This window comes from Schistocerca serialis, chromosome 5 (genome assembly GCF_023864345.2).
Source record: "Schistocerca serialis cubense isolate TAMUIC-IGC-003099 chromosome 5, iqSchSeri2.2, whole genome shotgun sequence".
Lineage (NCBI taxonomy): Eukaryota > Metazoa > Arthropoda > Insecta > Orthoptera > Acrididae > Schistocerca > Schistocerca serialis.
The window spans coordinates 265,826,652-265,843,283 of record NC_064642.1 but is presented as its reverse complement, the minus strand read 5'-3'; the positions used below and the strand labels follow the sequence as shown (position 1 = coordinate 265,843,283).

At 37.6% G+C, this 16,632-nt stretch overlaps 1 protein-coding gene across 3 annotated transcripts in view; it reads right to left on the bottom strand.

The window, feature by feature from the left end:
- Window positions 1-10,844: 10,844 nt before the first annotated feature.
- LOC126480796 (INO80 complex subunit D-like) overlaps window positions 10,845-16,632 on the bottom strand; it is a 156,207-nt gene continuing 150,419 nt past the window's right edge. For all 3 annotated transcript variants that reach the window (XM_050104112.1, XM_050104110.1, XM_050104111.1), the window contains one exon: window positions 10,845-14,592. In XM_050104112.1, the coding sequence (XP_049960069.1) occupies window positions 14,222-14,592 (371 nt within the window). In that variant the 3' untranslated portion in view covers window positions 10,845-14,221. The remainder of the gene's footprint in view (window positions 14,593-16,632) is intronic.

Here is a 16,632-nt window from a genome sequence, read left to right as displayed (position 1 = left end):
TGACTTCACAAAAGATTCATAGGGAATTCTGCAGATTAACCAACATTGAACCCTAGAAGACAAGTCAAAGCTGGTAATTCAAAGAAAGAAGGCCAATTGTCAGAAGGAAACATCCTGAAACTGATGGAATTCTTGTTAGAAGATGATGTGGACCTCACTATGCAAAATATTTGTGGGGAAATTTGCAGAGTAACTAACATTGTAGTACCTACACATCAGCCCTCAACGTTCGATCTAAGCCAAGACATACAGCACACAGGTCCCTATGGAAGGTAGAAGCCAACTGTGTGTTCTACGAACAGCAAGGTTACTGAGTGCAAGTCTGTGAGGACATTCATGACCATCTCAAGAGTTTGAGATCCAGCAATATGCGCTTTCTTTGCCTTGAACACAGTAACATACTGAAGGTCAGGCTCTCTTTCCAGGGGAAAGCCCTTTTCACATGCACCAAATACAGCTCGACACTTGATGCACCTTTACCTGGAATCAGTTAAGCCTCTGTGTAGGTTCTTTAAATGAACTACTCATATAAATAAATTTTTGTACGATTCCCGTGTGGCAAAGATGTCATAGGAAGGTATGATCATATCTATGCTGCCAAAAAATTGAAGAATGAAACTATCAGTTTTTTTATGGGCCTCATTTGCTTTTTTCCCCCACCAATCTCGGTGTCTGTTGTCTTTGGAGCTGGTGTGAGAACGACACATGGACTTGCATTTTTAAATGGAGCCTTTCAGAGATGGAAGTTGACACGAAGAGACAGCACCCACATCCACACCGGTATTGTTGTACATCATTGGGAAGTAAAGGTAAATATGAAGCCCTACACCAAAACTAAAAGGAATTAACATTTATTCAATGTTCCAGAACTGCAACAACGTTCTTAACACATATGGATCCATACCGGAACGCGTTTTCTGGGCAGACAATTTTTGTGCGGCTAAACGATAATTACTACTGATCTCGACAATCCACACTCTCTCTCTCTCTCTCTCTCTCTCTCTCTCACACAAACGACTATATCTGGTGACATACAGTATGACGTCATCATCAGGAAAGAGTTAGCACATTTGTAATAATTTAAAATAATTATATAATTTTGTAAATTTTCTATTAAAATAATTGTCGTCTTTCTCTGTTTCACGAATGGGATACTATGATATTGGAATGAGGATGGAAATCACATGCTGGCAACAGTTAAAACATAATCAATTGGAGAATTCCAGGAGGAGTGAGAAAGCCAATGACATGGTAGGAAAATTCATGATCTATTGCGTGCATGACTGTGCCTAACAGTGTCTCTGCTATTGGTGATCATAGTACCTTTCCTAATCCAATTCCCAAATTGAAGCATTCTCGTAAAATAAGTAGACATTTGGACAGAAAATTAATTTTAGGGAGAGAAATGGGTGCATACAACTGAGTTACCCTGACAATGTATTTTGATATATGTTAGTGAGTCATCCCTGAACAGGTTTCTTAGTGGTATTCTATTACAAACAGAATTCATTTTCAAAAGTATTCAACTATTTTGTCATTTTGTAGAAGTATCAAAAAATGAGTATACACAATAGACACACTGTTGACAGTCCACGGCCAGATACCCAGGCACAAGACATCTCCGAAACGGACGTGGCAACACATGAAATCGAAATTGAAAATTTCACTTGCTGTGACGACAGCCAAATGCATTTTTCAATTAACCGAGACAGAGATGATGATAAAATTATCATTTGAAATGATAGAACGATGACAGTAGTTGAGACAAGAGCACAATTTTCACCATGGAATATTTTTTCGCCTGTCGAAAATGTAATGTGAGGCAGCATGGACTTGTTAAATCATTCTTTGCCTGCCACACTTACGCCTAATTGAAACGTGATTGGACAGGGTGCACTGTGCACACCAGAAACCACAATCACGATGCAAACATTACAACAGTTATTTAAACATAGCTTTAGTGATTTTAAGAACAAGTTTAAGGAAGAGCAAAAACAAACACCCAAACGAAGTATTGATGAAAAATGTAATGAGTTTTCAAAACAACAGACAGAGACACAAAGGGAATTATTTGAACAACAAAAGCAAACTCTTGATGGTTTCAGCACTGACATAACACAACAGTTCAATGACTTGGCAAAAGATTTGCATGCTGATCTTTCAAATGAATTACCATATAAACTTGTAAGTATGGGGAAAGACCTAAAACATAATTTCTCAGTGACTTGTCACACGACATAGATAATTTAAGACAAAAAGTGTCATCAGTAGGCAAGACACAAGAACGGTTTGCGAAAAAGGTGAAGGAGGTGTCTGAGGCTCAGACAAAAATGCAGCAGGAGCAGTCACAAATGTGTCACAATATAAATATACTCGCAGGTCATTGACGGGTTGCAAACAATGAACAAACGTCTATTTGAACGGGTTTAACACCTGTCACTGCTACTAGGTAGCACAAATAAAGGATAGAGCCGAGGCTGGTATTCTAGACTAAGGCAGTACTCTGGTGTAGAAGATAGTCCATGAACACAAGGGTTATGCAGATGTGATCAAGGAAGCAATGAAGGTAGAGAAGGCAGAACTAAGAGCTGACATAGATCAGAGGTTGAAAGCAGTGGAGGAAAAATCACAGACTAACATCAATGGTAATACTGAAAAGGAAAGGGAACATTCAACTCCAAGCTATCAGGTGTCCACAGACAGGATCAATAATCCGAACATCTATCCACACTTGAGCCCTATCCTGTCAGGTGAAATAGACTGCAACTATAACATGCAGCAAGTGCTGCCGACTCCTGTACCTGTTGCGCAGAGGTTTTCGGAATATGATCCGATACATCAGAACAATGCCACGCCGCCGGCAATGGACAGTGCTGCATGCCTTTCTATTTTGCTCAGGAATGGAGGCTTATTATGACACAGGCAGTTTCCGATTTCTTTTTCAGAAGGTAAGCGAACAAACAAAGTCATGTTAATGAAAACCTTCTGGAACATTTTCCCAAGGAATTGGACCAAAGCACAGAAGATACACTTAGTGATAGGCTATACACACCTACGAACAGTTTGAAAGGGCCTTCCTAGAAAAATTCTGTACAAGAGAGATTGAGGTGCAAAATGTTTCCAGTGCCATTCAACCAGTGAACACTAAAGGTTCACTTCGAGAAGTACATAAATGAAACCCATTACTGGACAAACCCGATAGCACACCTAGAGTTCACAAAATTCTGAAATGCCGACTACCAGCTAACATTCGTGAGAAATGAGTTACCACTACTGAGCATGGTATAGAGAATTTGCTCTCAGTTTTCGATTCCATTGATCTTATCTACAAAGAGAGACATGCACAACCACAATGTGACAGCACATAGGCAGATCCCACACGAACCAACAAACAACACGATGGGAATAGCAATAACAACCAACTCAGTTGGAAGCCATATCCCCCTTGCAGCAGTATCAAGAGGAACCAATTGGGTAACAGAAAGGGGAAAAAATTCAAGCGAAGAAACAAAAGTAAAAAAGGACAATTTCAATTGATCAGGATTTAATGGCCACAGAGGTTATAGGCAGAAAATGTACAATGTGCCACCGACCGTGGTCAATGACCAGAACAGCAGACATTGTGTCTGTGTATGTGCGGTTGGATATGGGTGGGTGTGCGAGTGTATACCCGTCCTTTTTTCCCCCTAAGGTAAGTCTTTCTGCTCCCGGGATTGGAATGACTCCTTACCCTCTCCCTTAAAACCCACATCCTTTCGTCTTTCCCTCTCCTTCCCTCTTTCCTGATGAAGCAACCGTTGGTTGCCAAAGCTTGAATTTTGTGTGTATGTTTGTGTTTGTTTGTGTGTCTATCGACCTGCCAGCGCTTTCGTTTGGTAAGTCACATCATCTTTGTTTTTAGATATATTTTTCCCACGTGGAATGTTCCCCTATGTGTGTGTGTGTGTGTGTGTGTGTGTGTGTGTGTGTGTGTGTGTGTGTGGGTGGGTGGGTGGGTGTGTAGGGAAAAAAGCTGCAGTACACCAGATGTATGAAAGGGTTGAAATTAGGTCTTGTTCTACCACATGAAAAGGGATCAGACCAAGCATTACAAGTCCATGTGACTGAGAAGAGTGCTAAGCAATAGTTATTACAGTACATTTGCATATGAACACAAGCTGTCTCAACATTGTTTTACACATGGACCTTAGCACAATTCCCGTAGGACATATTCATGCATGACAGGATACACAAGAGTGATACCCTGTAGCAAAGGAAGTATTAGTCACCAGCACTGAAGTGCACTGTTTACAGTTGACGATGACACCTGTATAGCACAATACTGTACTGCTGGAACATATCAGTAGATAGTAAACACGAAGTGAATTCACACGAACAGATAGTCATAAAATGATGTACTCAATAGTTCTCCCGTGATGAATGAACGATTGCAGTCGTAGAGTACAAATGAACACTTCTTCCTGCCTGTAACACTTCCTGTGGACCAACAGACACATCCTAGTAAAGTTGGCAGAGGTGTAGCTAAGCATTGTTATGAAGGCATGTCGCAGTTTTATGTTATGAAGCTTTCCTTCCTCCGCATCTAACGATGGATACTCTTGTCAGGTGTGGTGTATGAACACAAAACTTACACACGTTATGTGATAATGTTGTATGCAAATAATTTGTCAACACTGAAAAAGAGTTAGAAAAAATGAGAAGCTGTATAATGTTAATGTAAGATGAGAATATGAATACAGATTGCTCACAAATGAACATTCAAAAGGGTAATGTCCGAGAGCAAAATGTGATTAAAATGATAATGTAAACACAGAAAAATGTTATGTGACATAAAATCACAAGAAATGTACATAATATTAACTGTCTTGTATGTATAATTTCTGTACAGTGTTTATGTAAATTTTTGTATAATATTTATGTAAATGTACATGCCATATGAAAATGTATGTGCGGTGTAAGAAATTATTAATCTTAAAATATATCTTAAAATGTATATACTTAGGTTATTGTGACAATCATGAAATGTGAAAACTAAGATGCAATGTAAAGCTGAATATGTTTTCCAGGAATTCATATGCAGTCTAATAAATGGACAATTTGTGAAGTTTGAAACTTGCAAATCCGTGTCTGTTCCTGTGAAAAGCATGTGCCAGTACTGGGCAGGAAAGGTTATTTATATCCTCAGTGGACTTGGATATCAGCAAGACATTCTAAAACAGAGAGGGCGTGGAAACGAATAAAGACATTGGAGACTTACCTGGAACCCATTCAAGTGTCTTTGGGATGCCGATAGGGTGAGCCTGATTCAAGCACTGAAACATATGCATTACAACAGGAACAAATGCCTGAGCCATAAACGATGAACCTCCTCGCCAGAGCATCGATGGTTCCACTATGTACAAGCCTCAGCACACTATGTTCCAGCAATGGGATAAACACTTTTATTGACTTTGGGTAAATAAGTGAAATTGTAGCACACTCGTAGACAGCTCAACTTGCGTTAACAAACTCAAGTTTGCATGCAGCATACATCATGTGAGGGCATGCGCTGGACAATGCCGCAATAGCAGTGGTTACATTCCAGTAACCAAACTACAAGACTCTGAAATCAAACACGCTTGTCGATAGATATAACCTTTCATTTTTATTTTATTTATTTTTTGTTTGTAAATAGTAGTAGTAGTAATAATATATTTTATGGCATGAGATGTTCCAGGAGTAAACGAGGTAAGGTTGGCCACGAATAAAGCTTTCAGTACTCTGAAACGCCAAGAGTAAAATAAATAAATAAATAAAAAATTAAAAAAAAATGTAATGTACCACCATTGTATACTGAGGCCCAGAGATATGGATCACGTCAGTACACTGTGGGGGCAGCTGTGTAGGCTCTCTAAATGACCTACACATATAAATAAACATTCATGCCATCCCTGTGTGGCAATGATATTGTAGGGAGGTATAATTATATCTATACTGACAGATAACTGAAGAACAAAACTATCAATTTTTTGTATGGCTCATTTGCCCCCCCCCCCCCCCCTCACCGATCTCAGTGTTTGCTGGTCTTCTGAGCTGGTGTGAGAAAGACGCATGTAATTTCTTTGTCTCAGTATTGTGTTAAGTAAAAATTATAATATGCGGAAGTCCCAAGCTTTCTTTCCACTACCAAGCTACATCCTAATTTCCTTTTCCCAATGATGTGACCAGGACTTGCATTTTTGAATGGAGCTATTCAGAGACGAATTGACACGAAGAGAGTATCGCAGCCGCAGTCATGCACGCACTGTTGTACATCATTGGGGAGAAAAGATGCATTCAAAGCCCCCACCAAAACTAAAAGAAATTAATATTTATCCAATGTTCCAGAACTGCCACAATGTTCTTAGCACGAACACATCTATACCTATGCATGTCTCTGAGCAGGCAATTTGTGATGTAGCTAAACATAATTACTACAGATTTGATATTTTTTTTTTTGTCATCAGTCTACCGGCTGGTTTGATGCGGCCCGCCACGAATTCCTTTCCTGTGCTAACCTCTTCATCTCAGAGTAGTACTTGCAACCTACGTCCTCAATTATTTGCTTGACGTATTCCAATCTCTGTCTTCCTCTACAGTTTTTGCCCTCTACAGCTCCCTTTAGTACCATGGAAGTCATTCCCTCATGTCTTAGCAGATGTCCTATCATCCTGTCCCTTCTCCTTATCAGTGTTTTCCACATATTCCTTTCCTCTCCGATTCTGCGTAGAACCTCCTCATTCCTTACCTTATCAGTCCACCTAATTTTCAACATGCGTCTATAGCACCACACCTCAAATGCTTCGATTCTCTTCTGTTACGGTTTTCCCACAGTCCATGTTTCACTACCATACAATGCTGTACGCCAGACATACATCCTCAGAAATTTCTTCCTCAAATTAAGGCCGGTATTTGATATTAGTAGACTTCTCTTGGCCAGAAATGCCTTTTTTTGCCATAGCGAGTCTGCTTTTGATGTCCTCCTTGCTCCGTCCGTCATTGGTTCAAATGGCTCTGAGCACTATGGGACTCAACTGCTGAGGTCATTAGTCCCCTAGAACTTAGAACTAGTTAAACCTAACTAACCTAAGGACATCACAAACATCAATGCCCGAGGCAGGATTCGAACCTGCGACTGTTGCGGTCTTGCGGTTCCAGACTGCAGCGCCTTTAACAGCACGGCCACTTCGGCCGGCACCGTCATTGGTTATTTTACTGCCTACGTAGCAGAATTCCTTAACTTCATTGACTTCGTGACCATCAATCCTGATGTTAAGTTTCTCACTGTTCTCATTTCTACTACTTCTCATTACCTTCGTCTTTCTCCGATTTACTCTCAAACCATACTGTGTACTCATTAGACTGTTCATTCTGTTCAGCAGATCATTTAATTCTTCTTCACTTTCACTCGGGATAGCAATGTCATCAGCGAATCGTATCATTGATATCCTTTCATCTGATAGTCCACATTATCTCTCTCCGCAACCACTATACCTGTAATAGTACTTGATTACAATACGAAAAAAGGGAGGAAAACAAGAAGATGGGCTATGGTGGTTTACTTTAGACACCTCAATATTGCTAGTATGAACTCGTACAAAATTTATACAATCAGTATCGCTAGAGCCAGTAATTACAGAAAAAGACTTGATCTCAGTGAACTTGGTCAAATGTTGGTGGAACCAAACTTCTGAAACCAAGCAATGAACTGGTGGCTTCTGAAAGATATACAACTTTTCCTTTCTAAATACAAGAGACTCTCAGTTGTCCCACCTAATACCACCTCAGCAGTTCATAGTGGAATTTGTTACTTATGAGGGTGCCAGAAAAATTATGGAACAAGCCTTACCTGGGAAAAATGCTCACACAAAGTTTGCAAAAAAACATAGTAAATTATCAGTGATTTGCAGCAGATTCTTGGGAGACAAAGAAAGTTAAGATGATAAGAAAATGAACACTGGGATACATTCTATGTGATGATATCTTTCAGTTTTGTGTTTTTTAAAAGAAAATGACAACTTGAAATGTATATTGCTTTTTAAAAAAAAAAAAAAAAAAAACGAGAGAAAGAAAAGTTTGAGCTCAATGAGAAACTTTTCTCTAGTTACCAAATTATTAATCTTAAGAGTCCCATTTCAAGTTTTTGTATGTGTTTCATGATATTTGCTTCAATTTTTATTCAGATTGATCAAGATATATGCATTACCTCATTAATTTCTTTAAGAGGTACTTTCTTAATTTGTGTGCTAAATACAATTTTGAGTTTATTTTTCCTTGTAGTTTGTGTCTTAAGGTAATGTATTGCTTTTGTATTCAGTATATACTGCTTGTCTACATTAGTGTGTTCTTCACATGTAATCTTTCCCTACAAACAAGTATTAATGAAATATTGCTTTATGAGAATTGAAAAGTGAAGATCTCACGATGCAGACAATTTGGCACCACACAGACTCCCCTGCAACTAAGTTTATGTGGGTTCCCAGGGGGTTAAATAAGGCCGAGAGAGAGTCCCACACACGGTCACCCTCGTTACTGCTGATAGAAGACACTTTACCAGGCCTGCCCAGCTGGTCATACCAGTGGAGGCAGACCACAGTGGGGAGGATGTAGGGGAACATTAAATGCTATCTCTGTATTTGTATCAGTACTTTCGCATTTGTAACTATACGCTCTATGCGACTATTACAGTGTGTAAGTTCTGTGTAAATAAAGCTGACTACATCAAATAATCGAAGGCCCACGTTGGAATATCAACAATATTATAAAAAGGATAGATAGCTACTCACTGTAAAGATGACACATTTAGTTGCTGGCAGACACAATGAAAAGACTGGACAGAGACAGTGGTCATGTGTAAGAGGTGTGCCTGCTTGTGTGAATGTGTGTGTTTTTCTTTCTTTTTTGAAGAAGACTATGGCTGAAAACTGTGTGTAACAGTCTCTTCATTGTGTCTGTCCCCAACTCAACATGTCATTTTTATGGTGAGTAGTATATATCCTTCTCATAACATTGTAGTATATTGACTTTTTAATTTCTCCAGCATACTATGTTTTAGGTTCTTCTGTATTTTTGTTGAGTTCTTAATTAGTAGGAACATACACAGGCTATTTTACAAATCAATTTCACCAGCGATAAGTGTGTGGCTATATTCTAATTATGTCCCATTAAAATCTGACATACTCTCTGCAATAACCTGGTACTGCTACATTTACCTTTGCTGTTACACTTCCCACTTTTTTCTCTTTGTTGTAAAATGTAGCTTGCTCTGTTTATTCAGCTAGTTGGTAGCAGATATCATTCTTAATGGAGTCACTTCACCATAAGTGTAGTCAGCAACTGGAAAACCACAAGGTTGTGTGGAAAGGGCATATGTAAATGATATGGCAAAGTTTGTAGTCCTACGCCGCAGTGTGCTGATGGCAAAGGGAGAGAGATAAAACACTGAAACAAAAGCTACAGAATTTGTCACGTGTTTGCCAGTGGGACAATATAACAGAAATACCCGATGACCAGCAGTGAGAGACATTACAACGAAGGCCTCGTGCACTGCAGAGAGCCTTATTCACAAAATTTCAAATGCCTATGTTCCAAAATGAGTCAAGAAACATACTATTTCCTCTAACAAACATGTCATGTATTGACCACAGTGGCAAAACTAGAGAAATTTCGGCTCATACAGAGGGCACTTACTGTTCCTTTCAAAAATAGAATAGGAAGGAAAGTGGGGGTGAAAAATGATACTGGTACACTGTGTAATCTCAGTCACACAGCTCAATCACATAGCTTTTTGAGTACAGATGTAGGCGTAGATGGTGTCCATGTAGACCTGCACTTCTATTGTCCTGCTGGTAAGAAGTATCTTGCAGTCACAAAATTATCTTTGCTGACCTCTAAAACCTAAGATCCTGTTTTCTTCTTTGTTAATCTTCGTATCTTCTCTCTATTATCCTGTATGTAGCAGATGGTTGTGTTTCTTTTCTTATATTTCCTCTCTGTTTCTTGTCACCCAATCTTCTAAAAACTAAAGTAATTATTTATGATACAAACACTTTCATTGGTGACACTTTAGCCTTCACCTCATTCTGCCGAGTACGATTTTTTAAAATCTATTTTTATTTATTTCTGGAGCATTTATATTCAAATTTTTTGTTAATGTTAAAAAACTGCAGATAACTACCACTTATGCAAAATAGCTATTGTAATGGTGCACAATATTTATTTACAAAGTACCACTTTTGACAGAACTTACGAATGAAACAATAATAGCAACGAACTGCTACAGTATTAGTTCCATCAATACGAAAATAGACATCTTCCAGTCAGAATATTAAATTACATGAAGAATTTAATGGTTATGTGGAAGACTTTGCTTAAAGTACTCAAAGTAAGAACAGGATATTTCCAACAAAATTTCCTGGAGACGACACTGTTTTATTCACTACACACCAAGCATTTTATGTGCGAAATATGGCTGTATGGTGACATTTAGTTATGTGTCTTTTTAGTAGAAAAATAGCCACACCGTATTCAGTTTTTTTCTGAAGCCAAAGTGTCCATCACGTAAATATCACTTACGCATAATTGGCTGTAAACCTTAACAATTTTCCTGTCACATACACTGTAGTTTCTTCAACTTCATCTCAGGCATGAGACAACACACTGTTTCAGTATATGAGTCATGGAGTAGCAAATATTTAAAAAAAAAAGCACATATTTTACAAAATATTACAAAACTACTACTTTAATAGGAACTTTCAAATAATCAACAACAATTACCAGTTTGTTTCAAAGGTAAGAGGAAAATATCAAAATCAATTTCACTACAATTTGGGACAAAATATGTATTCAAAATTACAATTATACATTTTCACTGTCAGTCAGTCCAAGTATATCAAAAAACTATTTTAATTACACTACAAAAAAGAAATGGCATACACATTATGAGACGTACACAACGGCAACAAGTGTTTCAACGAATTACAGTTTATATATATAATTTTTTGTTGGTTTTCTCAAGTATGTATTGCACTTTCATTTACCCTAAACACATTTAGTGCTGTTCCAACTTTACAACACATTTAAGCAAAAGCTGTCTATAAGATACATTTCACTTTCGAACACATTTCTTTTTGACAGGCATTGCTTCTTGTTAATACTTGTTTTTACAAACACAAACACACACACACACACACACACACACACACACACACACACAAAAGAACAACACTTAGCATTTATCCTAGACCTCACTTAGTTACTGAAGTTCTTACGATCAACCACAATGATGTGCTACATCAGTCAATGTCACTAGGGATGAATTACTATATGGTAACAAAAATTTTCAGTAAGCTGATATGAGATCAAAGAACACCACTTTGCTCTTAATATTTCACTGTTTATTGTGTCTAAATGCAGAATGACTTGCTTAATAGTTGTCAGGCTTTATATCAACTAGACATGGATGATTCTGTGTAATAAACTTGAATGACAAATTTAAAGTGATGTGCCTTGGTCCCATTGAGACAACAAGTTTGTGTATTCATGTTATGAGTGTGTGTATTCATTTAACGTAGTATTTATTACAAAATCTGTACAGTGTCTGCTTATTTTACATTTATCTGGAATATACATCACATTTCGTGACAGTGCAATACATTTAAAAATTTTTGTAATTTAGAACTTCTAATTAAAAGTATGAAAATACTGCTCTCTCTTCATTTCACATTAAAATTCTCTACGGTATTCTCATAATGTAAAACTGTGAACAGCACATGCCCGACAACCATAAAGCAAGGAAAAGTGTTAAAGATTCAATAACTTTTCGTAAACAGATTTCTTTGATAATCAGATCAGCTAATTCCTTACACAGCAGGTACATAGTAAAAATGATTATGAGTGACTTATGTGTGATGAAATAAATGCTAAACATAGAGAATGCATCCATCTTTTTATATGTGCCAGACACAACCTGAAATGTACATGCTACTCTATAGTTTAATAAATATATATATATATATATATGAACCTCCTGACTTCCAACAGTTTAAGAGAATGAGTACAAATATACAAGAGAAAACTGATTCTTGTTTATTTAAGGGACTCTTCAGCACATTTTTCTTCCTGAGATTAAAATTATGATCTAATACCACTACGTATTATTCGCTGTTGTGTGCTGCCTACAGTCAGAGGATGGAACCCCTCATTTATAACTGTTTATGCAAATCTAGATACTTTATAAACGTTCTGCAAAAGTGTTAAGTTTACCAGTGGAATGTACATCTATTTTTCATAAATGTTCTGCTCTGAATCAATAACTCTACCCCTTGTTTCACCTGAGTAACAAAACAACCGTAAATCATTATGACAAAAGCCTGTATCACTGAAGTAGATTTTATTTTCACATTATCTTTACTATACAACATTAAAAAATAATTTAAAAGGCTACAAAACAGGAAGCATGCTGGGACTCAAGATATTCAAACTTGCTCTCAACAAACTTATTAATACACAGCATTAGCGTAAATGTTTCAGCAATGTGAGAAACAAAATAAATGAAATGTGCAATATTATTTCCAACAAAACCTTAAGATGTGAAACACTAAACAAATATTAAATATCAGGTACACAAGTGATTCAACTACCAGTCTTCCCAAATGAAGCAGAGCATACTCTACTCAATTTTGAATGAACAAGAACACATGAAATTAAGGAGAATACACAAAAAAATAAAGTTCTGTGACTGCTAAAAAATCAATGAATAATGTCCTTACAAATTTCAGAATGCCGTTTTTACAACAGAAATGGCATATCCCTGGCTAAAATGCAGTAGAGCAAATAATGCACATATTATTACAAGCAAAGAAGAAAGTGAAAAGTAAGCATTGACAAATTTTTGGAGTGCTATTAATCCAACAAGCAAAAAAAAAAAGTAAAGAACTACAGAAATTTGTGAATTCCCCACTTTACTGAAGTGTTGCTGAAACAACTGTAGTATTTCAACTATTATTGTGGCCCTTATTCATCCATTCATATAAAAAATTCAAACCATTGTAATGGTTCAACAGTTAACTGTGGAGTCAGTCATGGAAGTCATGAGGCATGCTCTATAATCTGGAAAAAAGTACCTCCGCAGCACTCAAATCTGAGCTTTAGTTGTACAGGGAAGGGCAAATCAAGAAACTGTTAATTAATCACATGATGCAAGTGAGACACGCACACACATAGACAGACACACATGGAATAAATGCAATTAGTTTCACCCTCCCTGAGTATAAACAAAAGACTATTTTCAACAGCAATATAACAATGACATGCATGTCTCCAAGATACTGTTTGGTGAACTGCTCTGGCTACAATATTTTGTTTCTAAAATTTGCACTGTTATCATAACACTACACAGTATTCATCACAAGATACAACTGCACAACACCGTTTTTCATAAAGTACACTCAATACAAAATAAACAGCTTACTTGGACTAACCCGAATAGTACAAAAAGTATACCACCCATTAAACAAATGAATGTGTCATATGAATTAGCAATACATTCTTTTTTGTTTCTTCTGCAATGCATTATACACAGGTAGAAATAAGAACTACGGAAGGGGTCATTTTTTGTTCACATATTATGTGAATATACAGAGATATTGAAAAGCAGATTCGTAACACAAAACTGTGTTGGTAGTGAAAAAGAAGAAAAATATTCTTAGTGATGCATTAAGTTAAAAAGATATTTACACACATGAAACCTACAGAACAGAAACTGTGAATCTTATAAAAAATATTTTAAAGCATCATACCAATTTTCACCTCACAAGGGAGTCATTACTACAATGGAAACACATACAAAAAAGATTCATATGCAACTTTAACAACTATAATACTGTAGCAATTATCACGTCTAACTTACACACACAAGCGTCTCTGACAAGTGCTGCCACTTATTTCATATTCAGTGTACTTTGGACATCAACACATGCGCGCGCACACAAAATATATGCACTCATGTGCATATGCACATGCAGGCACACATGCGTGCACATGCTCTCTCTCTCTCTCTCTCTCTCTCTCTCTCTCTCTCTCTCTCTCACACACACACACACACACACACACCACTTTGAAACCGTCAATATTTAACAAAAATCCGAAATACTGAATACCACCTTGAGCACAATACCACTTGATAAAAACGCTGTGATGCATGCTAAGATGGTGTGTCAGTCTGAGTCTGAATTGATATACACGGTGACACTAGACCAGGAGATTCTACTGGATGTGGTCCAAGATTTTTAATGTCGGGCACTGCGGCAGCTGAATGATGAGAATTTACCACAAACCCATTATGACTGTGATACGTAGTGAAAACAGCAGGCACAATACCTGGAACTGACAAACCCGCAGTCACTTCGGGCAACTGAACTAGTGTCTGCAGAGCACTGTCATCTATATATGGTTCCATTAAACCATGTGTTTGAGATAATCTTTCCAGTGATTTAACATCTTTGTCCACTGCTTCTAAAGCACGTTCCAGTTCTTCTGTTTCTTCTTTAGTTGGTTCATACTGGCCATTTTTATCTGTTAAAATGCACAATTCAAGATTATTAAATTCTTTTTTAATTTCTTACTTTGGGTAGAAAATATAAAATATTTTGTTATAATTTTCCTAAGAAAAAGGGGAAGAAGGAATATTTCAAATAATTAGGAAGAATAACTTCAAAATACTCCATACAAAGATAGGGGCAATTAGGGAGCCAACTATAACATCTTGATGTACAGTGACTCAGTTCTACTATCAGGAAAGGTCATTTGGGTCACTGAAATCCACTAACTGGAGACAACATTAACAAGTTGCTCAACTATTGGTCAAAGGGGTTACTGATGTCTGGTGCTAGTAGTCACTTCACTATAACTAAATGAGATTTAATGTCTCACCAACACTATTTAACTGAATCTGCAACACAGTTGCTACCTGACACAGTAAATGAAATTTGTGTTCACAAAGTGTAATTTCATAATTAGTGGCACTTTTTCAAATGAGAAACGTAACATCATTAACTCATGCTTAGAAACTACTGGAGTAGGCTACTGAATGTCAATAATCCACTTCAATTTTTTAAAACAACAACTTGACACACAAAATGAACATAAACCACTTGCAACTGTCTAATTGAATGGTGGGAATATCTTGGGCAGACTGGCAACTGCATCTTACAACTGTAGAATATTTCCAGGGTAAAATACTGCCAACTTTCAGCCAAGTCATGCTTCTTGATATGTGTCAATGCTGCATGAGTCAAGAACATGAACTTTAAAATGTAACAGAGGTAAGTAGTACAATCATTTTGAATGATACCTTGGACGTGCACACCCACACCCCCGCACGCGCATGACCAACCAGCCCCACCCACATCCACACACACACACACACACACACGACTTTCCTTATCTACAGGTTGTGTGACAATTCATTTCCTACCAAATATTCCTTACGGCAGTCTAACCGTTTTCTGGTTTTCCAGAAAGAAACCACTTTGAGTCTTACAAAGGATGAGTCATGGTCGGTCATAGCTGATAGCTGCAAATGCACAGAGCAAATATTATGTTAAAATTCAATGAAATAATGGATGGACAACAGAGAGCACTGATTCAGAAAACCAAAGATGGTGCCTGATTGGTAAAATGACAGACTGTCCGATTAAGTCATGTTACAGCATGTTGGAGGAGGGGCTAACCGGTACAACCATTACCGAGATATTATCTTTTACTCTATGCAGTATATATGCTGTCATTAACATTTCTTTGCAACGTGTTACTAGTATGTGCTGTGATATGACTCAATCTGGAAAAGTTAAGACTCTGAGTTGGTATGTGAGGTGTCATGGACAGTATGACTGGTAAGCTTTCTGCACATGAAGTATAGAGATTCTGAGTTCAAATTCCAGTCCAGCAAACAATTTTAGCTTCTGACAGAAATGTTAACCTCATGCAACCCACAACCTCAGGTTCTTAAGTGGCCCAGAGTTATTTTAAAAAGATAGCATCCCTCATATTCGGATTGTGTGCCAATTCGAAACTTCCAGGTGGATAAAAACCTTTGTCTTACCCAGGTTTGAGTCCCAGTCTTGACATTTCAAATCGGCACACACTCCACTCCTGAGTGAAAGTTCATTCTGGAAACAACCCCCTAGGTTGTGACTAAGCTGCACCTTCCTAATATCCTTTCTTGTAGATAAGGTACTGATGGGCGTGAATCTCTGAGGAAGGGACGGGAGCCATGTTTGGATAGCTCAGGTGACACCCATTTGCCCATGGAAGGCGATGTCCCAGGTTCAAGACCTCATCCAGCACAGAGTTTTAATCTGCCAAGAAGTTTTACCTCTAGTGTCGTTTTTAAATCTATTGTTAGCAATATTTTCCTCAGTCATCATGATTTTATTCCAGTATACACTGAAGGGACTATGCAAGAGGACACTCTTATCTATCAAGTCATTTTTCTTGATGATGACCTCACATGCAAGCAAATTCACAGTCCACAGTGCTACTACCATATGCGATCCTGAAGACATTAGGGTGTATTAAGCAGGACGAAGAGAAGAATTTACTCAACTGCTCCAA